Raw genomic sequence first — 23,559 nt, 5'->3', positions numbered from 1 at the left:
TGAGCTTCTTTGCTCAGCCAGTGGCTGTGGGCATGGTCAGTACTTCCGCAGGCCAAAAAAAAAAAAAAAAAAAAAAAAAAATCCTACTGAGGAAAGAGTCACACGTAGCATTTTGTCTTGAAACAGAGAATTAAAGACGATGTAAGGAAAGACACTGAGCTAACAGAGAACGCAGAGCACCACGGTAATGCTATTTCGATGAGCAAGTCTCTATTTTTCTATGTTCAGGCAATGGCATCAACAGAAGAAAGCTGGCCCAGCTCAGGATGTCTTCTTTCAGTTGCCGCCATTAAGCATATTGCATATCTCTTATCTTTTTGGGCCATAACACATTCATCCACTTGTTCTATTTCATTTTCTGAAAGGCATCATGCATTGCACTTGATTTGTCCAACAGAGTGTAATCAAGGGTTTTTTTTTTTCAAAGCTAATCAAGAAATTCCTGCATCTGCAAAAGTCAGGCTATGCCATTAAATACAGCCAAGATCATAATACAAATGACATTAGGTCTACTGAATCTTGAGATTTATTCACTAGAGTGTACAGGGAAAAGGAAAAAGTTTGCCTTTGTGAAAGGTATGCATCATTTTATAGAAAGAGCTTCTGAAAGCCTCAAACATCTGTGACTGTGCTAATAGCCCTTACAAAGGTATTTTATACAACTATGCTAAGTCGGCTAGGAGTTAACAGGAGGCTGGATGCAGACAAATAAAACACACCCTTGCAGATCTGTTGCTATTAAGAATGGCCTTTGGAAGTCTCAAACTGCAACCCCAAAGGCTGTTCCCATTGCATTCATACTGTATTCACACATACGTGAACGGCCTTCCTACCAGTAACATTTTAAAATAAGGACACTTAATACTGCTAGTTACATGTAGCACAGAGTGTCCACTCTGTAACTGTGTGTGGCAAAGCCAAGATATCCCACCATTCCAATTAAAAGGAGAGAAAATAGCTTTAAAACCCTATTAATGTATGCTATTACACTTTTCCAGTGAAAGGTAACAAAGCCCATATAAAATTTAAAGACAGGGAAAAACTCAACTTTCAGCTACTGGTACCTCACTAAGTTTTCATCATCTGGAACACTTGCCCACTTCCCTGCCAGAAGTCCTCTAGCCCTGCATGAAGGATCTTGTTGCCCCTGACTGAAACCCACATATGGAACATTTGGCATGCCTCCATGGCAATAAGGGAGCCCTGAAGTTTATCAAAGTGTTCCATATGAGAAAGAATGCTCACACACTCCTGCTCCACCCTCCAAAAATGTACTAATGATGCTAATTGACTGTACCCAAGGAGCCAGAGGGAAAATATCTGAGGGTTGCAGAGAATCGACTCAAGCCGTCACTACAAAGCTGGTCCTCCCAAGAGCAAAGGAAGCAGCATGTAATCTAGTTCAAGTCACACTGACTTCACTCTTAAACTTCTTCCTTCAAGTGGGGCTTCCCTACAAATAGGACTGGTCTTCAAAATCTCCCAGAGCCCCTCTATCCTACCCAAGTTGCTCCATCTAATTTTATTCTTTCCCAACAGGATCCAATTGAAAAATATCAAGCCTTTAGACTGTGGCGGCAAGGGAAAGGGACTACACAGGAATGGGAGCTGAGGAGAAGCTCTCCTGGTGTTGACTTAGGGATGAAGGCTCCAGGCTGCTACCAGAAATGGGATCACCAGCAGGAGGACTGTTTTCTTTGATAAGGTTGTCCCACCATTTTTAAGCGCTTCATTAAAGTTACACAGGTTCTTCTTGCAGCAGTAATACTTTAACTCATTTTCAGACAATTGGTTTGAAACGCGGCTGAAAGTGCAATCCTCAAACTTCCAACACCGGTAATATACTCGTGACCCTGTGGGGAGACACACACACAAGGGTAAGAAAGTAAGTGGGGAGAGTTCTGTATCTGCCTTTGGACCCTTAATTCTATTTAGAATGTATCCTGTGCAAGTAGAGACATCTAGGTTGATGACCTAGACACTGATGACCTTCAAACATTGTTGATGGGAATGTAAAATGGTACAGATACTCTGGACAAATATGGCATTTCTGCAAAGAGTTAAAGATGGAGTTATCCATTTGACCGAGAAATCCACTCCTGAGTGCATATACTTAAAAGAATTGAAAACAACATTCACACCAAGTTTGCACACGAATGTTCATGGTACCATGATTCAAAATCGCTAAAAAGTGGAAACAACCCTATGTCCAGTAACTGGTGAATGGATAAACAAAATGTGGTATCTCCACACAATGGAATATTATGTGGCCACAACAGAATGAAGTACTGATACATGCCACGGCATGAGTGAACCTTGGAAACATTATGCTTAGTGAAAAAAAAGCCAGTCTCATTAGAGAAATGCAAATCAAAACCACAATGAGATACCATCTCATGCCAGTTAGAATGGCGATCATTAAAAAGTCAGGAGACAACAGATGCTGGAAAGGATGTGGAGAAACAGGAATGCTTTTACACTGTTGGTGGGAGTGTAGATTAGTTCAACCATTGTGGAAGACAGTGTGGTGATTCTTCAAGGATCTAGAACCAGAAATACCATTTGACCCAGCAATCCCATTACTAGGTATATACCCAAAGGATTACAAATCATTCTACTATAAAGACACATGCACACATATGTTTACTGCAGCACTGTTCACAATAGCAAAGACTTGGAACCAACACAAATGCCAATCAATGACAGACTGGATAAAGAAAATGTGGCACATAAATCATGGAATACTATGCAGCCATAAAAAAAGATGAGTTCATGTCCTTTGCAGGACATGAATGAAGCTGGAAACCATCATTCTCAGCAACCTAACACAAGAACAGAAAACCAAACACTGTGTGTTCTCTTTCATAAGTGGGAGTTGAACAATGAGAACACATGGACACAGGAAGGGAAACATCACACACCAGGACCTGTCAGGGGTTGGGGGATAGGAGAGGGATAGCATTAGAAGAAATACCTAATGTAGATGATGGGTTGATGGGTACAGCAAACCACCATGGCTCATGTATACCTACATAACAAACCTGCACGTTCTGCATGTGTAACCCAACTTAAAGTATAATAAAATAAAAATAAAATACAAAAATAACAACCAAAAAGAGCCGGTCAGAAAGCACCACAATACTGTATGATTCCTTACATATGAAGTGCCCAGGAGAGCCAAATCCATGAAGACAGAAAGTGGATCAGTGACTGCTCCAGCATGCGGGAGGGAGGAATGAGGACTGACTGCTAAAAGGTTTCTTTTTGAGGTGACAGAAAGATTCTGGAATTAGTGGCAATAGTCACACAACCTTGTAAATACACTAAGAGGCACTGAATTATACACTTAAAAATGTAAATGTTCTGGTATGTAAATTATATCTCAATTAAAAAACCCTAGATGTAGAACAGTGTATAGAATGTGACCCATTTGTGTAAATAAAGCATATATACATTGAGGTAAGCACATTCATTTTTCTCTGGAAGGATTCCCAAGTAATTTAATGGTGTTATCATCATGGAAGAGTATACTTTGTTAATGTTTCTGTAATGATTGAGTTTTAAAAATTTGCCAACTGGATGATTTACTTTTTAAATATTTGAAACTTCATTTTTAAAATAATTGGATTATTCAGTAATACAGGAAAAGTTTCCACAAGAACATGCCATCGTGGTCCCATTTTTGGAAAAATATTCTTGGGCACACAGGAAAATAAAGGCCAGAAGTATACAGTCCAAATACCTTATCGTGGTTTTTTAATATTCAGAAAAAGCATGTTAGGTGAAAAATGTATTAGTTGACAAAGTGGCGTTATGGTAGATTTTCTTCTCCAAAAAATAACTGAGTGCCTATGTGCCGGATACTGGGGTATAAGAAGGTATTTGTCCTTGACCTGGAATTGTTTTCTTATCTTCTGTGCTGGAAAGAAAAAAATGCAGTTGCATACTTCCTTATTTCAGGCTTGTAACGAATTTACCCAATTCCACGCATAGCTTGGAACACAACACTTCTCAGTTTATAACTGCAGGCATTAAATGTCCTGTCCTTCTCCTCAGAGGGGATGGGTATCTCGATTGGAATTTAATGAAGTTTGGTCAAGTGGCAGAGTCCAGATAGAGTATCCAGAAATAGCTGTACTTGCTTGAGTCTTTTTTTTTTTTTTTTTTTTAAAGATGGGGTTTCACCATGTTGGTCAGGCTGGTCTTGAACTCCCAACCTCAGGTGATCCACCAACCTTGGCCTCCAAAGTGCTTGGATTACAGGCGTGAGCCACCGCGCCCAGCCAGGCTTTCCTTTTTTTTTTATTTTGAGATGGAGTTTCGCTCTTGTTACCCAGGCTGGAGTGCAGTGTCGCGACCTCGGCTCACCACAACCTCCGCCTCTTGGGTTCAAGCAATTCTCTTGCCTCAGCCTCCCGAGTAGCTGGGACTACAGGCGCGCGCCACCATGCCCAGCTAATTTTTGTATTTTTAGTAGAGACAGGGTTTCACCATGTTGACCAGGATGGTCTCGATCTCTTGACCTCGTGATCCACCCACCTCAGGCTCCCAAAGTGCTAGGATTATAGGCATGAGCCACCGCGCCTGGCCGCTTGAGTCTTAACTAAATAAGTGGAAGCTTCTAATACTGTATAGCTGCTGGTGATTAGGACAAGTTACTGCTTTATGGAATAGTAATTAAGCACTGGAACTTGAAAAGCTTTAAAGCTATCAGAATTTTAATTAGGGAAGCCTAGCAGCTTGGGGAGAACAGACAGTAATTTATTAATAATTGCTGCTAATTAATCACTTACTATGTGTCCTGCAGCGTACCAAAGTGCTTTACTTGAATTATCATATTCAAACAACAGCCTTACGATGGTAATCTTCTCACCAAAGCCAGCCTCAGAATTACCCACATAAAAGTGGATTAAATCAGAGTCCCTGGGGTGTTAGAGGTTTTCTCCTCCCCACTCTTGGAAGACTTTGACTCAAGTCCATCTAAAACCAACAGTCTTCAGTCGTCATAGGCACCCTTAACTGTGGCCCTTGCTCAGAATGTCATTACAGCAATGACCACACGGCACTGTCATCAGCGGCTCCTTCAAAACTAAGTATATTTAACATGTCTTATACTTCCATGATTTATGCTGCTACGATGCCAGTAAATATTGGTTGAATTAGCAGCCAGCTTGTTTGTGTATCTAACCACATCTAAACATATAAAAGGTATGTAAAAATATGGTACAAGAGATTTTTTAAATGGTGCACCTCTGTAGGGCACTTACCGTGAAAGGAGCTTGCGGGACTGGAAGTCAGTGAGTGGTGGGTGAATGTGAGGCCTAGGACATTACTGTACGCTACTGTAGATGTTTTAAATACCATACATCTAGTCCACACTAAGCTTATTTAAAAAAAAAAAAATCAACCCTAGCTTACTGTCACTTCACTTTAGAAACTTTTTAATTTTGGTCAGGCGTGGTGGCTCACGCCTGTAATCCCAGTACTTTGGGAGGCTGAGGCGGGCAGATCACTTGAGGCCAGCAGTCTGAGAGAGCCTGGGTAACGTAGTGAAACCCCATCTCTACTAAAAATACAAAAATTAGCTGTGTGTGGTGGCTTATGCCTGTAATCCTGATTACTCAGGAGGCTGAGGCATGAGAATCACTTGAACCCTGAAGGCAGAGGTTGCAGTGAGCCGAGATTGCACCACTGCCTTCTAGCTTAGGCGACAGACTAAGACCTTGTCTCAAAAAACAAAAAAACAAAGTTCCCATTGTTCCACATCCTCACCAGCATCTGGAGTTTTCAGTGTTTTGGATTTTGGTCATTTTAATAGGTGTGTCTCATTGTCCATTGTTGTTTACATTAACCATTTATAAGAAATTTTGGGACTTAAGAACTGGAAAAAGATCTTGGCTCTGACCTCCTCTCCTCTCCTCTCCTCCCTACCTCTGCTGTCCAATACACACTTTTCATAAATGAGAAACAGAGGTGGAGAGAGCTAGCTGGTGGCAGGACAGAAGTCAGAGCTCCTCACTGCTGCTCTAATATTCATTCAACATGTGGTAATTGCCCTTACTGTCTTATTTGGAAATTATACTTAGTTTAATCATACTTAGTAGTGAGGAGTCCAAGAGACACAGCTGATCAAGTTAAAGAGCCAGGTCTTCTCTGCTCAAAAATAATGACCACATTCTCTCTAAGGGCCTTACCACACTTTCTATACTAACAGTGAATAAACATGGTCTTCCAATGGAGGCAGAGGGACTGGTCCCCTACAGAATCAATAACCTTGCATGGAGGGCTTGGAGTTTTAGCTGTAATCCAGAAATCGAGATCAAAATTATCAGATGTTCCTGGTTTTGTAGACAGGGTAACTATAATTTGTCTTTACTTATTGAGGGATTTCTCCTTTCTGGAGAAGTTAATCTTCTTTAAGTTTTTCTGAACCTGTGTGTGTCCGAAGGCTTTTCTGAGTTTACCTGACATGTTCACCATTCCTTGATGGTGACATTGGGGGCAGTTTGTGTAGAAGGTCTAAAAGTACAAATAACCTTAAGGAGTGTTTTTATTATTAATCTCTTAGAAATGTAAGTCTGAGGGTTTTACCTTGGACACTGAGAACACTCTCAAACTGCTATTCCTTGCTGGCATCGTTTGCACACATTGATTCTATCCAGAACCATACCCAGCAAGAACAGAGGGCATGTCTTTGCTGGTTTCTTTCCTCTGTCTACCACTTCCTAAATTGTATTTTAACAGGGTTGATGGAGGTGAATATTACATCAATATTTCCACCAATTTGGAAAATGCAGATTGGACAGGACTTGTTGTGCCTGTTAGCACTCCCCACCCCCGCATTCATGAGCACCTCGCTCTGAGGCCACAGAGCCCTGGCACCTGCTGCCCCTTGCAGAACACCTTTCCCCTCTTAGCCCTCTGACCTCCTACTAGCTCTTTCAGCTCAGCTTGAGTCTCCTCAGGACTCCGCCTATACCAGATACCCCATGGAATGAGACAGAGGCATACGAGAAGTCATTTGGGACAGCCAAACAGGCCTTTGTCATAATTGTAATGATAAGCATCCTTTCTTTATCTTTGCATCCCTAGCTCCTAGCCCTTTGCTGGGTACACAGTAGGTTCTCCAAGGTTTGGGAGGCAGCACAGGGCCGCTGTTAAAGAACACAAGCTTTGTCGGAGATCCAAGATGGCTGATGATTAGCAGCTCGGGCACGTACCTCCCAGTGAAAGCGCAAAGAACGAGAGGACGCCACACTTTCAGACGAATATTAGTTGCTCATGGACCACGAAATTCCCAGTGGAGGAGCTCCACGGGTCGCCAGGGCGACTCTTGTGGCCGGCGTGGCGGTTTTGCTGGTGCCTTAGCACGCCAGTTCTTGGTGCAGAGTCCGGATATTCCCGGGCAGAAAAGCACCATCAATCTTAACACCGCTCTTTTGGCCGGCTCAGTGGATTGCTCAGATTTCGGCGCAGGGAATCAACAAGTTGGACGTCAGAGACCCAGTTAGAAAGTCGGTAATTATAAAGACGACAGACGGACAAATATATAATGAAGGGAAGAAACCAGCGTAAAAAGGTAGAGAATACTCAAAATCAGAATGCCTCTCCCTCTACAGGGGATTGCAATTCCTCATCAGTAACGGAACAAGGCTTAATAGATTACACCGGTATTCCAATAACAGAAGCAGGTTTCCAAACGTGGGTGATAAGAAACTTCTGTGAATTAAAAGAACTTATTCTAACCCAATGCAAAGAAACTAAGAACCTTGAAAAAAGGTTTAACGAAATGTTAATGAGAATGGACAATTTAGAGAAGAATATAAGTGAATTGATGGAGCTGAAAAACACAACACGAGAACTTCGCGAAGCATGCACAAGTTTAAACAGTCGAATTGATCAAGCGGAAGGAAGGATATCAGAAGTCGAGGACCAGCTCAGTGAAATGAAACGAGAAGACAAGAATGCGGAAAAAAGGATGAAAAGGAATGAGCAAAGTCTCCAGGAAATATGGGACTATGTGAAAAGACCTAATTTACGTTTGATAGGTGTACCTGAATGTGATGAAGAGAATGAATCCAAGTTGGAAAATACTCTTCAGGATATCATTCAGGAAAATTTTCCCAACCTGGCAAGGCAGGGTAATATTCAACTCCAGGTAATACAGAGAACACCACAAAGATATTCTTCAAGAAGACCAACCCCAAGGCACATAATTGCCAGATTTATTAGGGTTGAAATGAAGGAGAAAATACTAAGGGCAGCTAGAGAGAAAGTTCAGGTTACCCATAAAGGGAAACCTATCAGACTTACAGCAGATCTCTCAGCAGAAACCCTACAAGCCAGAAAAGAGTGGGGACCAATATTTAACATCCTTAAAGAAAAGAACTTTCAACCCAGAATTTCCTATCCAGCCAAACTAAGCTTTATGTGCGAAGGAAAAATTAAATCTTTTGCGAACAAACAAGTACTTAGAGAGTTCACCACCACCAGGCCTGCTTTACAAGAGCTTCTGAAAGAAGCACTATACATATAAAGGAACAACCAATATCAGCCTTTCCAAAAATATATCAAAAAGCAAAGAACTTTAACACAATAAAAAATTCACATCAACTAATGGGCAAAACAGCCAGCTAGCATCAAATGCTGGTATTAAACTTACATATATTTTAATTGGATAAAAAGCCAAAACCCATCGGTATGCTGCATCCGGGCCCATCTTACATGAAACAATACACAAAGACTCAGAGAGAAGGAGGAAGATTTACCAATCGAACAGAGAGTAAAAATAAACTAATAAACAAAAAGCAGCAGATGCAATTCTCACCTCTGATAAAGTAGACTTTAAAGCAACAAAGATCAAAAGAGGCGAGGAATGACATTACATAATGGCAAAAGGATCAATGCAACAAGAAGAGCTAACGATTCTATAGATCAACGAGATAGAAAATTAACAAGGATATTCAGAACTTGAACTCAGACCCGGAACAAGTAAACTTAATAAATATTTATAGTACTCTCCACTTCAAATACACAAAACATACATTACCACCTCACACCTATTCCAAAGGTGACTATATAATTGGAAGTAAATCACTCCTCAGTAATCGCATAGCATTTCATAGGTTTAAATTAAATATTGGTTGGCTGTTTGTTTGTTATCTTCTTCCCTTACTCCTTCCTGATTACATCATTAAGTATAATTATCAGTATAAAAGAGGTTTTCAATACCCATTACTAAATTGCATTCTAGCCTGGGCAAGAAAGCAATACTCCCATTCTCTCTCCCTCTTTCTTTTCCTTCTCCCTCCTCCCCATTCTCTCTCTCTCTCTTTCTCTTCCTTTTTTCTCCTTCCTATTCTCTCTCTTTCTAAAAAAAAAAAAAAAAAAAAAAAAGAGGGTGGCTTTGACAGTCCCCCACAAAAAAAAAAAAAAAAAAAAAAAGAACACAAGCTTTGGAATCAGATGGATTTCCATGTTCAAATCCTGAGGTGGTTACTTGACCATAATTTGTTGCCTAATCTGAGCTTCAGTTTCCACATTTATCAAATGGGAATAAAAGATCACCCTGAGGAGTGCGAAACATAAAGTTTAAAATGCATGGAGTAAGTGCTTAGTGCTCAATACACACCTGATGCTAATAAATGGAAGCTATTACTTGATGCAAGTCTAATGAGAGTTACAGTGGCACAATTTTTTCCCAGGCTCTTATCACCCCATTACATTTAGGAGACAGACAGGGGAGGCTCTTACCGGCTTTGGCAATGAGACACGAATCAAGATTAGATGTACAGTTGGTGGTCATAGTGCACTGAGTGGTTGGGTAAGGACAGCTGTAGCACTGCAGGCTATTACCTAGAATCAGGAAGAAAGTCAGGATCTCTTAAAGCAACACTGATTTGTCCCCTGGCAGCCCACCATCTCCATTAATATCAGCCCAAAGTCAGCAACTTGTGGTATGCTTCCATTCCCGCACAAATGTATATCGGTTATATCTTCCCAAACTCAAACTAAAGTTCCAACAACATTTTTTGGACTCTGATGCAAGCACAAAGAAAATATCCACATTTGAAAATCCATCTAACTGTGCAATTGAGAAGCTTCCTCCTCACCTGCAACTGGAAGAAGATTAATCTGCAATGTAATGATGTGTTAAGAGGAAAGTATCGAGAAAAACAAACAGAATTCTGTAAGTGTCTTCCAAGCAATGAATATGCCCAATTAAATCACATACTTGTGGGTTGATGATCAGTATCTGACAATACCTATCTGCTTGAAAATTCATGTTCAGAGATGAAATAAGTAAAATGTCATCATAGATCAGTATTAATAGATGAACATCTGCAATTGATTTGATGACAGAGAACACTAATTTTGAACCCCAATTAAGCAAATGGTTATCCCCCTAAAATGAATTCTATTCTGCAACCTCCGTCTTCCAGGTTCCAGCGATTCTCCTGCCTCAGTCTTCTGAGTAGCTGGGATTACAGGCACATGCTACCATGCCTGGCTCATTTTTGTATTTTTAGTAAAGGCTGGGTTTCACCATCTTGGCCAGGCTGTTCTGGAATTCCTGACCTCCAATGATTCACACACCTCAGCCTCCCAAAGTTTTGGGATTACAGGCATGGGTCATTGTACCTGGCCCTGTTGCTTGTTTTTGACCTCAGTTTCCCCCATAATCTAGAGTTTCCTTCTCTTCCCACTCAGGTCAATTAGAAGAACATCGTGGTTAAACCAAGCTTGGGTTTTAGAACTGACAGCCTAGGCTTGAGCTCTGGAACCTGGGAGACAGAGGTTGCAGTGAGCCAAGATCATGCCACTGTACACTCCAGCCTGGGCAACAGAGTGAGACTCTGTCTCAAAAAAAAAAAAAAAAAAAAAGAGCAAGCAGTAGGTCAGTGGACAACTGTTTGATATTTTAGCCAGTAAGCCAGGGTAGATGAGATTTCCCCTGGGCTGCAAGAGGCAGAGTTCAGAGGAAGGTTCCCTGCAGGGTTTTGGGCAGCAGCAAAGAAGGCCTCTCATCTGCAGGCATGTGAGTTTCACATCTCAATTCTCTGAGGAAGGGCTGAAGAGCACCCCAAGACCTGTCATGGAGAAGCTGATGGTCCCAAGCTTGCTCCATAAACAAATGCAGACTGCTGGAAGTAGGATGTCACTGGGCTATTTTAATTTTAGAAAATATTCCGATTTAAGCAGCAGAGACAGAAAAAAGAAGGAACAAAGAAAAATGAATAAAAAGTCATTATAGAAAAAAGGCAGTGTTGTAACACAGGTGAACTGCATTACAGTGAACCCTGGCTAGAATTAGGGGAGGTGAAGAAGGAGGGGTGTCGTGACTTCTCTTTCTGCTCAGAAAGGGAGAGCATGTTAAAGTGTGTCCTGGGGCAAGTTACTACTTTGCCTTCATTTCCTCAGCAGTAATATGGGTGTAACAGCACTGACCTCCTGGGATGGTTGGACAGATTTAAAAGACAGGCTCTGGCCCAGTCCCCAGTAAACAATAAGCAGTCAATATATGGTTGCTACTAATATTATAAGACATGCTACAATGGCATGGAGATCTTTTTAAAAATTGCTCATTGTATTGCTACTTCCTTTTCTGCTCCCCCTACCAACCATATTTAAAAAAAAAATAAAAACCACCAGCAGCCATGTTATACCAACATGACATAGGCAGACAACCGCATTTGATCCTTACCACGTGTTTCCACTGCTACAGAAGTTGACTCAGAAGCACACAATTTCCCCTCAGAAACCAGGGGATGGGTGGGTGAGGGGAAGGGGTGGCCCAGTGACAGGTGGCCTGGAGCAGGAAGGAAGAGCAGGGACTCTGTTGCCAGACTGTGTGCTCACATTCCAGCATACCACTTGTGCGTGTTATTTGACAAGTTATTCATTTTGGGGGTCTCAATCTTATTGCTTGTAAAACAAGGATAAAAATAATACCTACTCTATCCAGTTGGCATGAGGACTAAATAAGCAAATACATGTAAAATGCTTAGAACAGTGACTGGCACATAAATGCTGTCAGGGTTAGCTAGCTGCTGCTGCTGTCACTATGACCCTCATCATCGTTAAAACATGGGAGGAGCCCAAGAGCAGAAGGACTGAGCTCAGATGGCTCTAAGCAGAGTGGTGCCCCAAAGGGACTTGCACAACACTCTAAGAATGGCATCCACCGGTATCCCCAAGCAGCTTATGGTGACAGGGGTGAAACTTCAGCCGCTGAGTGTTGAAGCCACTTGTACCCCTGCCAAAAGCCACCTTGTAACTCAGGATGGGCTGTAACTCAGGAAGATGCCCCACTGAGGACAAGGTCATAACATAGGAAGGAGCTGTCATACAAACCCAGACCTGTAACACTGGAAGTCAAAAGAACCAAAGCCAGGCCTGGAGGAGGAGCTGGGGCTGAAACTGAGGCCTAAGAAGGGACTTCATGGCCAAGGCAGCCTAGATCTGTGTCCTGAGACTGGAGCACTCACCTGAATGGCAGAAGACAGCCAGGACGAGCAGCAGCCCAAACAGGACAGACCCTCCTTGGATTCCCATTGTGATTGTCCACAGAACCTGGAAGGAAGGGATAGGAAGGACTGTCAGGAACCAACAAATGACTGCTGGTTGTCTCCAAAACCAGGGGCTGGAAGGCCAAGGAGGCTTCTGAGAGGAGTATTAAGGGGGAGTCAAGGCACACTGGGCTCAGAGTCAGGAATCTTTGGGCCACACCTCAGCTCTAACCCACAGCACCACATACCCTTGAGTAGGCTCAGTCCCTATAAGCCCCAGTGTGCACCACCATGCCATGGGAGTAACACTGTCCTCCCCATCAGGGTCAGTGAGTCAAGTGAGAACATGCGCAAACTGACTCATACAGCCACTGCAGTTCCCACTCTACTGTCCCCACCCCAAGCTGCTGGCTGAAACAGACGGCCACTTCTCTGAGCCACAGCACTAAGTGAATCGGACCAAAGGGGTGACTCTGGAAGGCACCAGCATGCATTTAGCAGCAGAACAGAGAGCAATGGCTTAGCATACCCAGAAGCTCTCTCTCCCCACTGTAAGAAGTATAATGGGTTCATTTCCTTGCTGTCTTTGGGGATATGAAGAGAGGTATTGGGCACTTTTGTAAGTTTCCATTACACAAATGCCTAGATGTGTAGCGATAGCATCAGGTGAGAAGAAATGCCTCCAACCCTACTTTACCTAGTAAAGAAGCCAAGACACAGGGAGGGTTTGAACTTACCTAGATACAAAGCATCCACAGCAGAACTAAGAAATCTCCCTCCAACCCTACATCCCTGAACCCATCCTGAAATAAGGAGGTGGCAGCGCCTGTAAATCAGGATACTCCATATTCTATTTTCCAGAGCCCCACAGGCCAAGACAGACAGATGGGGTTCTTGGAGGGGTGAGTCACCTACCCTCCTCTAAGTTAGAAATGCAGAGCTCCCTGGGGCTACGAAATCATCACTTGTCACAGCTTGACAGAATTTGCCGGTACAGGCCAGCGGAGGACTGAGAAGTTCCAGGAAAAGGGCAGGGTCTGACATTGTCCATAGAAGAAAATGCTCAGTGAGTCAACCCTGGGATGGATGTGGTGGAGGTGAGAAAGAGGTGGCTTTATGATACGTGAGAAACCAGAATAAAGACAATGTGGTCTGGCCTTTCCTGACACATTGATGACTCCCTACCATGCTGTGGGCTCTGAAACCTACAGCCTGCTATGGGACACCATCCCCCATGTGGACCTTCCCTGGGGCCTGGGCTCCAGCACATGCCAGCCACCTTCTCGGTTCCCCATTGTCAGGGGTTTCTGAGTAGGAAGGGTGAGTTACAGACTCAAGTTAAACAGGGCTCCAGTCCACGAGGAACTGCTGCAAGTGAGCAGGGGGAGGAAGGTATTGCTCTGAGGTCCCCCAACAGAGAGCTCCAGACACTTCCTAAAAGTTACGCATAGCATGATCCTGGAGCCTGGGTATTATAGCGAGACCCCGTCTCTACAAAAATAAAAACATTTTTTAAAAATTAGGCTGGTGTGGTGCATATACCTGTAACCCCAGCTACTTGGGAGGCCGAGGTGGGAGGATCACTTGAGCCCAGGAGGTCAAGGCTGCAGTGAGCTGTGACTGTGCCACTGCACTCCAGCCTGGGTGACAGAGCAAGACCCTGTCTCTAAACAAACAAAAACCCAACATAGTTACGATGTTATCCCTGTGGAAGGAGGAGGGAAGGAATCTCCTGACTTGGGTTAGGCACTGGAAAAGTGTCCGGATGGCAGGAGCTGCAGGCTCAGGATGCTTCCCTTGGAATGGTCCTTGACATAAATCACACTTCCACAACACACAGGGTCCCTGACAGGGAGCTGTTCTTTGATGAGTACCTTAGAACTGGCCTGCTAAGAAAGCAGGAAGGACACAATGAAAGTGTTCAGGGCACAGGCATTCCAGTCCAGTCTGGAGGCCTCTGAACAAGGCCAGATAGTTCTGGCCCTGCCACCTCTTTGCTGTATGTTAACCTCTGATCTCCACGCTTTGGCTAGTAAGCATGGGGACAGTTATGTGTACTGCAAAGCACAAAGCCTGGCCAAAGATGGCACTCAAAAAGCTGTGGCCACTGTCAGTGTTACTGAGAAGTCATGAGGTTACTGGAGGAAGAAACTGCATGGGGAAGGAGTGTTGTGGGGTGAAGGGTGGGAAGTCAGACAGGTGAGGGCGTGAGGTGTGGAAGCCAGAGAGACACCCTGCATTCAATGAGCAGGGGAGACCTCAGGCATCAAATCTAAGGCAGCCCTCCGTTTTCTGGGTGGGTGGGGAGTGTCAAGCCTTAGCCTCAGTTCCACAAAACTGGCTGCTTGCTGCTATGGCTGATCCCATGACATGCTGCAGGGGAAACCAAGATAGCAGAGGAAGGAAGTAGCTACGTGCAGATGCCAAGGTCAGGCTGTTCGATCAAAATAAGACCAGGCCTTTATGAACCACTGCGGAGATATGAATTTCCAAGAGCAAAACGTTCATATGGAGTGTGTGTATGTGTATGGGGGGCAGAGGAGGGCGGGAGACAGAAAAAGAAATAGTTGATGGTTTTAAGGCTATTTTATAAATGCCCTAAAATGCAGATGGTAATTAACACTAAGCAAGATCATTTACGGCTTTTTCTTTTTCTTCTCAATCCTTTATTTTTGCCATCCTTTCCCCAAATTTTCTATAATAAACAAACCAAGTATCATCAGAAACATCAGGAAAATCCACACACGACAATGCTCCTTTTCTAGTAGTCATAGATCATCTGTCTTTTGGTAAAACTACTCCTCAGTCTAAAACATCCTCCATTTCAAGAAAAAAGAAAAAAGAAAAAAAAAGGAAGGTGCCTGTAAGTTAAGTGCAGATAAAAGATCTTTAGCTGGGCACGGTGGCTCACGCCTGTAATCCCAGCACTTTGGGAGGCTGAGGCAGGCAGATCACAAGGTCAGGAGATCGAGACTATCCTGGCCAATATGGTGAAACCCCATCTCTACTAAAAATGCAAAAATCAGCTGGGCATGGCGGCGGACACCTGTAATCCCAGGTATTTGGGAGGCTGAGGCAAGAGAATCGCTTGAACCCAGGAGGCAGAAGTTGCAGTGAGCTGAGATCGTGCTACTGTACTCCACCCTGGATGACAGAGTGAGACTCTGTCTCAAAAAAATAAAAGATCTTTAATGCCATTCTCTAACACCCAATTGTCCATTCCTCTGCAGATCTTGTGGACTTTACCTTTAAAATGTTTACAATCTGGCCAGTTTCACACCACTTTGGTTCAAGCCAACACCTCACGTTACAGCAATGCAACAGTCTCCTAGTCTCCCTGCCGCTGCCTGTACTCCTTCACTCAACACTGCAGACTGTGTGATCTATTTAAGAGTATGTCAATTCAGCGGGGCGCAGTGCCTCATGCCCGTAAATGAACCCAAAGTGCTGCGATTCCATCCAAACCAAGAACTTACATGCAAGATACACTCAGCATCACCACTCAACTCCTCTCCAAACATCTCAGGACTCCTAACAGTTGGTTTGTCCCTAAGGACTGCTCTAATAATATTGCTATTGTTCTAATAATATTGCTATTCTGAATGATTTTTAGTTCCTCTAAAGAATGCACAACTGAAAAATCCCTCAAAGAAGGTATGTAGGGACAAGTCTTTCCCAACCTTAGGAAGGAAGGGCAGGTTGTCCTGGGTGGAGCCTAAGTTGACTTTGAAGTCATTTCTGTAATGGGAGCTCCAAGTAGCCCTTTCATCACAGGAATAAGAAACAGTCAATGTTATACAAACATTGTTTAAATAGCAAAAATTTAGTGACACACACATCCAATGAAAAGAAAATTGAGTATATTTTGGTACACTTCCATGGTGGGGAACTGCAGAGCCAGGAAAAGTAATGGGCGTGGAAGGCTGTTCACGATGAATTAAGAAAAAAAGCTGGTTTAAATATAGCTATTATTTTATTATTTTCTTTAAAACATATATGCATCCCGCCATCCACACACACACGTTTGGAATACATCAATCTTTTCTGAATTTAGATCATGTGGGTTAACAGAGTGGAAGAATTATAAGCAGTTTATGCTTAAATCCATTTTTTTCCTTAATGAACATTTCCATAGAAAAATCTCAACATGATAGAAGATTTCTTTTTTTTTTTTGAGGCAGAGTCTCGTTCTGTCACCCAGGCTGGAGTGCAGTGGCATGATCCTGGCTCGCTGCAACCTCTGTCTCCTGGGTTCAAGCAATTTTCCTGCCTCAGCCTCTTGAGTAGCTGGGACTATAGGCGTGTGCCACCATGCCCAGCTGATTTTTGTTTTTAGTAGAGACGGGGTTTTGCCATGTTGGCCAGGCTGGTCTCGAACTCCTGACCTCAGGTGATCTACCCACCTCAGCCTCCTGAAGTTCTGGGATTACAGGAATGAGCCACCGTGCCTGGCCTACAAGATTTCAATGTAACTATTTCATTTATAGTTTCTTAACTTTTGTTTGGACTACCCAACCTAGTTAGGTATAAAAAATATATACTGCTTCTCAAAACTGGCTGCTTTGAGGTAAAAAAAAGTTTCATGTATATATTTTCTACATCTGTCTGAAAACCATTATTTTGTCACACACACTTACGTTTGTGAAAAATGAAGCCTCGGTGATTTTTCTATTAATCCTGAAAGACAGACCTATATTTTAAGCCCACTTTGCTCCCAATTTACATATCCTGGAAGCAGTCAGCTCCTTTTACTTCAGTTCCTAATTTATAAAGTGGTAATAATGATTTTATATGATGATAAAATACAAGAATAAGACAAGGGTTTTAAACCTCAATGTGGACAAAAATGTCATGTGGCAGTTTAAAAAACAAGCAAGTAGACAAATGCAGACACAATCTTGGCCTCAGACCTGACCTGGAAATAATATTTTTAGTCTAGATGCCACATTTCCAAATTTCTTCCAATTTATCAGGATAGCAAAATAAACAGCTGTAGATGCCAGGAGAAATGCCTGAAGGAACCAGGGCTGTTCTGTCTGAAAAGGTACAGTCAGAGACAGTTACTATCTTCAAATATAGGAAGGGGCACTGAGGAAGAGAGAGAGGTTATTCTGTGTAATTTCCAAAGACAATTAGGATCAACTAGAGAGGCATTTTGGATGTCTGAAAGAGCAACTGTTTGCCATCACCCCATCCCCTCTTAGCTGCCCTGCCACAAGCTAGATACTGTGCAGTGTCCCTAACCCTGCATTGTTTTAGGGTCAACTGCATATAAGCATATATATGTTACATATGTACATATAAAAACACACATATACACATATAATATACATACACACACAAATACATATATATGTGCAATCCAAAGAAATTTGAACATAAAGTATTTAACACATCAAATAATTATCTAATAACATTTAAGGAATTCACTGGTGAGTATACTTACCACTGTGAAGCAGGTCTCAATTCCTATACCAACTAGTGCTAAAGATTAGGAAGAAAATAAGAGAGGGTCAGAACATTGGTTCTCAAACTTCAGGGAGCATCAGAATCACCTGGAGAGTTCTTAAGCAGATGATTGGACTTCAGCCCTAGAGGTTTTAATTTAGTGGGGCTAGTGTAAGGCTCGAGAATGTGCATTTTGAGCCAGCACCCAGGTGCTGCATATCTGCGGGTTCAGGGATCACACTAGGAACCACTGGGTTAGAGAGTGACCTGGCATAAGGGCCAGGTTACTTCAGATTGGGTTGGAAATGTTTCTTCCAACAGGGCTGTAAAAGAAGCTGTTCTGATTAAATATTTAGTAGCCGTTTCTACTTTTAAGGGCCCATATGATCATGACATTGAATGCAAGCCATTAGGCAAGAGCTTGTGATATGGTTTGGCTGTGTCTCCACCCAAGTCTCATTTTGAATTGTAATTCCCATGTGTTGTGGGAGGGATCTGGTGGGAGATATCATTGGGGTGGTTTCCCCCATACTGTTCTAGTGGTAGTGAATAAGTTGCACAAGATCTGATGGTTTTATAAGGGGTTTCCCCCTTTCACTTGGCTCTCATATTTCTCACTTGTCTGCTGCCATGTCAGACATGCCTTTCACCTTCTGCCATGATTGTGAGGCCTCCCTAGCCATGTGGAACTGTGAGTCTGTTAAACCTCTTTTTCTTTTTTTTTTTAATTATACTTTAAGTTCTGGGGTACATGTGCAGATCTTGCAGGATTGTTACATAGGTACACACGTGTCATGGTGGTTTGCTGCCTCCATCCCCCCGTCACCTACATTAGGTATTTCTCCTCATGTTATCCCTCCCCAACCTCCCCAACCCCTGTTATTACTCCCCTAGCCCCCAACCCTCCAACAGACCCCAGTGTGTTATGTTCCCCTCCCTGTGTCCATGTGTTCTCATTGTTCAACACCCATTTATGAGTGAGAACATGCGGTGTTTGTAAGCTGCTTTTTCTTTATAAATTACCCAATCTTGGTTGTCTTTATCAGCAGGATGAAAATGGACTAAAATACCGCCAAAATCTCATGTTGAATTTTAATCCCCAGTGTAGGAGGAGGGACCTGGTGGGAGGTGATTGGATCATGGCGGTGGTTTCTAATGGTTTGGCATCATCCCCTTCTTGCTGTCTCATGATAGAGTTCTCAGGAAATCTGGTTGTTTGAAAGTGTGTAGCACTTGCCCCTTTGCTCTCTTCCTCCTGCTCCCGTCAAGTAAGAAGTACTTGCTTTCCCTTCTCCTTCCACTATAATTGTTTTAAGTTTCCTAAGGCCTTCCCAGAGGCAGAAGTCTGCACAGCCCAAAGAACCGTGACCCAATTAAACCTCTTTTCTTTATATATTACCCAGTCTCAGGTACTTCTGTATAGCAGCGCGAGAATGGACTAATATACCTTGTTCCTGTGTTAACTTCCATTTGGTGAGCAAATATCAAGGGCCAGTTGCTAAGATAGATACTCTTGACACAGTAACTGAAGTTAATCCTCACAATAATACTATAAGGTAAATTTAACTTTGCCTCCAATTACAGGGAGAGGAAACAAGGCTGAGGAAGAGAACTAATTTATGCAACTAACTTATGTAGTAGGTAGAATAATGCCTCTCTTCCCCAAAAATGTTTATATCCTAATTCTGGGAACCTGTGAAAATAGGCAACCTTACATGGCAAGTGACTCTGTAGATGAGAATAAGGAGATTATTTTGGATTATTCAATGGGCCCAATGTAATGACAAAGGTCATTAAAAGAGGAAGAAGAAGGTAGCAGAGTCTGTCAAAGACACATGACTGACGACAGAAAAAGAGGAAAGAAATGTGAAGAGTGAGATGAAGACACGAAGGGTTCCCTAAGCCAAGACACATAGGTGGCCTCTAGAAGCTAAGAATGGTCCTTAACTGACAGCCAGCAAAGAAACAAAACCTCAGTCCTCCAATCACAAGGACTATATTCTACCAGGAACTTGAATGAGCACAGAAACAGATTCTCCCCTAGAGCCTCTAGAGTGGCACGCAGCCCTGCCACCTTGATTATAGCCCTGTGAGACCCATGTCAGACTTCTGATTTACAGAACAGAAAGATTAATAAATGTGTGGCATTTGAAACAGCTAAATTTGTGGTGGTTTCAGCAGCAGTAGAAAATTACCATAAGGCCGGGAATGGTGGCTCATGCCTGTAATCCTAGCACTTTGGGAGGCTGGGGCAGGTGGATCACTTGAGGCCAGGAGTTCCAGATCAGCCCAGCCAACATGGCAAAATCCTGTCTCTACTTAAAAAGTACAAAAACTAGCCACCTGTAATCCCAGCTACATGAGAGTATGAGACACTTGAATCGCTAGCACCCAGGAGATGGAGGTTGCAGTGAGCCAAGATTGTGCCGTTGCACTCCAGCTTGGGCAACAGAGTAAGGCTGTCTCAAAAAAAAAAAAGTAAAATTATTAAATTTTAGCAACTTCCTCACTGGCCACTGATAGAACAGCATTTAAACCAAGGTCTAAGCTCTGAGAGAACCACAGTTACACTCTCTAGTAGGGAGACAGAAGACTTCTTGTGAATTCAGTTTCTGAAATACATTAGTTAAGCTGAGGTCACTAGAGAATAGCTTTTACATCAGTGGTGTTTCCACAAAATTCACAGATGCCCAAGAGTATGGTTACTCCTCCTAGGAGCCTGAGGCCTTAAAGGCTGAAGAATTTTAAGGCTAGACATGTCCTCAAAATAAAACCCAATGTCTTTATTTTATAGGAAATTAGTGGACGCCCAGCAGGATGAAATTACCTGTCCTAAGGCAACAGGTTAGTCGCAAAACCACCCTGAATGGATCTGGTTTCTATTTGCCAGCGGCTGGTAACTCACAAGATACCTGGTGTCAGCTGTGTCTGGGAACTAGAGCTTCTGAACTCCAGGTCTGCGTGTCACCTTGGAGACATACACAGTACCTGCTCTAGCCAAGCCTGTTGAGGTGCCCAGGCAAGTATCAACCACTCAGTTCACAGAACCAATTACATCAGCAGGAAGAATCAAAGAGAAAACACCCATCATAATGGAAAAGCCTCTCCCAGCCAGCCAAGGTTCTCATGCCAGGAATAACCAATCCAGAACAGAATATATATATATTAATTAATTAATTTTTAAGTCCTAGGGTACACATGCAGGATGTGCAGGTTTGTTTCATAGGTAAACGTGTGCCATGGTGGTTTGCTGCACCTATCAACCCACCACCTAGGTAATAAGCCCAGCATACATTAGCTATCTTTCCTAATGCTCTACCCCCACCCACCCCACCCACCCCACCCACTGACAGGCCCCAGTGTGTGTTGTTCCCTTCCCTGTGTCCATGTGTTCTCATTGTTCAGCTCCCACTTAATAGGTCAAAACTCTTTGAACCAAACAAATCCACAGCTTCCCCCACCAAGGCCTTTCCTGCAGTTTGTTCCTGAACGCCAACCCCTAGCTCTCCAAAGACTCTCTTACCTCTGCACTCACGTCCCCACCTATGTTAAGTACACAAGCAAAGCCAAGGTTTAGTGAAGATATTTCACAAACATATGGGACATAGGTAAAACAAGTCTTTGCCTTTACAAAGCCTCAAGCACTTCTGGGCTCGGTAATGTCTGTGGTGGTTTGGCTGAGGTTCTTAAAGAGATGGCCCAGAATTTTCCTTGCTCTCCTTTTCAAGGGCTTCTACCAGCAGCTGTCAAAGATGAATGCCATTAGGCATCCACTCTCCCACCCTAAGATGCATTTTATTTGGGCTTTTATCTCCCAAGTCATTCGGCTAATGGGATGTTTTCCTTACAACTAAGTTTAGCAAACAGTTTCTAGTTTCCACCGTGAAAATTAGAGGCCACAAGTTTTAGGACTGTTTGACTTGTAGATGAGGCAGTCTCCCTTTCTGCCTCTCCTTCATAAACTGCCATGTAAATAGGCACATTTTGGCAAACGTTGCCACCTCCCTCAACACTCAGCTCTGTGCCTTCTTCAGGGAACTGAGTAAACTGCCAGGAGTGGGGAAGTTGAACAACTGTTCAGGGATCGCAGGGTACCTAAAATATTAGCAGGCACCGCTTTTGTGCTAAGCGCTTTCCATCAATCATCTCAACCACCCTATGACGTGAAGCCTACTGCTTTTTGTTTTTTGTTTTAGACGGAGTCTTCTCTGTCGCCAGGCTGGAGTGCGGTGGCGCGATCTCAGCTCACTTCAACCTCCGCCTCCCGGGTTCAAGCCATTCTCCTGCCTCAGCCCCCCGAGTAGCTGGGATTACAGGCGTGTGCAACCTTGCCTGGCTAATTTTTGTATTTTTAGTAGAGACGGAGTTTCACCATCTAGATCTCCTGACCTCGTGATCCGCCCACCTCGGCCTCCCAAAGTGCTGGGATTACAGGCGTGAGCCGCTGTGCCCGGCTGAAGATAAAGTGCCGTTAAATACTTCCCGAATGGCCAGTGGAGAGCCTGGCTAGCGCTAAACGGCCTTAAAAGGCACACTGCCTAATGCTGTTTTTTTAAAGTCAGCAGTCAGACTCTAAGAAAGGCGCGGCCCGAGCCGACCCGAGAACAAAACATCACGTTGTACTTAAAATGTCCTTTTCGCCCAAAATCTACTTTTCAAAATTCCACATTTAGACGGCGAGGGGAGAGAGGAACAGCCGGGGACCACAGAGGGCTGGCTTTCCCCGCCAGTGGCGAATTTTCTCTTTTCTAAACTGCTACAGCTTCCCTTGAGAAGAAAGCGGTGGCGGGGGTCCGGGTACGAGGCTGCCCCGAGGGGATGGGGGACGCGGCAGCGGGGACGGGGCCAGCTCCCCGCTTCTCCCTCCCCGTAGATAAAAATGAAGTGGCGTTCGGCAAGGACACCGGGCCGCGGGGACGAGCGAAAGCGTCAGGCCTCGGGAGGCTCGCCCGGCGGGGAGGGGGCGTGGAAAGCGAGGACGCGGGGAGCCCCCGCAGACCCTACCCCGGGCCCACAGGCCGCCGCCACTGCCTCGGCTCGGCCCACCCCAACCCCAGCAGGCTCTCGGGCCTTCTTACCTTGCGGCGCCTGGGATCCACTTCCAGCCTTGTGCAGCCTCTGCGCTCAGTCCGCACCCACTCGCTCCGGTCCGCAAGGCTCCGCCCCTGGCCCCGCCCCTCCTGGGATGCCTGCCAGATACAGGGCGCAGCCAGGCTCCGGGATCCTGCACCGCGCGGCCACACCTCGGCAGGGACCCTCACACCCCCCACCCCCGCCGCCGCGCTGACCTCAGCCTCCTGGCCCAGGTTCTGAGAAGTCCGGTGGCCAGGACTCAATGAGCACCTTCAGAACCCCAGGGAACTGAAAGTTTGGGGAGTTCTCCTCGGATTTGCTATGGGACATAAAACCAGTAGGAAACTTCCAAAGACTTCTGATTTTCCCTTTTATGTTTTTTTTAAAGTATATTAAAATGTTTTTCAAAACGTTTTTGTGCCCAGGCCTTGCTGGTGCCCTGGGCGCCCCGAGGCCTGGCTGTCACGCTCTGCGGCCCTGCTGCAGTCCGACGCTGCTTCCTGCTGTCAGGCTTGGGCAGCCTCCAAAT

General features: G+C 44.0%; 1 protein-coding gene across 2 annotated transcripts; it reads right to left on the bottom strand.

Annotated features, from left to right (window-relative positions):
• Nucleotides 1–508: 508 nt before the first annotated feature.
• Nucleotides 509–23,117, bottom strand: CD59 (CD59 molecule (CD59 blood group)). Of its 2 annotated transcripts, XM_012452313.2 has the most exons (5): nucleotides 23,036–23,102; nucleotides 17,956–17,993; nucleotides 12,489–12,573; nucleotides 9,754–9,855; nucleotides 509–1,853 (listed from the first exon to the last, which is right to left on the bottom strand). In XM_012452313.2, the coding sequence occupies exons 3-5, from the start codon at nucleotides 12,553–12,555 to the stop codon at nucleotides 1,636–1,638; spliced, it is 387 nt and encodes a 128-aa protein (XP_012307736.1). In that variant the 5' UTR covers nucleotides 12,556–12,573; nucleotides 17,956–17,993; nucleotides 23,036–23,102; the 3' UTR covers nucleotides 509–1,635. The 2 variants fall into 2 exon arrangements, with proteins under 2 accessions (XP_012307736.1, XP_012307737.1); XM_012452314.2 differs by lacking the exon at nucleotides 17,956–17,993 and having other exon boundaries at nucleotides 23,036–23,117.
• Nucleotides 23,118–23,559: the final 442 nt, after the last annotated feature.

This window comes from Aotus nancymaae, unplaced genomic scaffold, assembly GCF_030222135.1.
Source record: "Aotus nancymaae isolate 86718 unplaced genomic scaffold, 86718_ANA_hifiasm-v0.15.2.pri h1tg000059l, whole genome shotgun sequence".
NCBI lineage: Eukaryota > Metazoa > Chordata > Mammalia > Primates > Aotidae > Aotus > Aotus nancymaae.
The sequence above is the reverse complement of the archived record's forward strand: the minus strand, read 5'-3'. Positions and strand labels throughout refer to the sequence as shown.

Coding starts and splice junctions, on each gene's coding strand:
- CD59 (XM_012452314.2), bottom strand. CDS start 12,555: ATGGGAATCCAAGGAGGGTCTGTCCTGTTTGGGCTGCTGCTCGTCCTG. Junction 9,856..12,488: donor GGCTGTCTTCTGCCATTCAG/GTGAGTGCTCCA, acceptor TCCTGATTCTAG/GTAATAGCCTGCAGTGCTAC. Junction 1,854..9,753: donor GTGTCTCATTGCCAAAGCCG/GTAAGAGCCTCC, acceptor GTCTCCCCACAG/GGTCACGAGTATATTACCGG.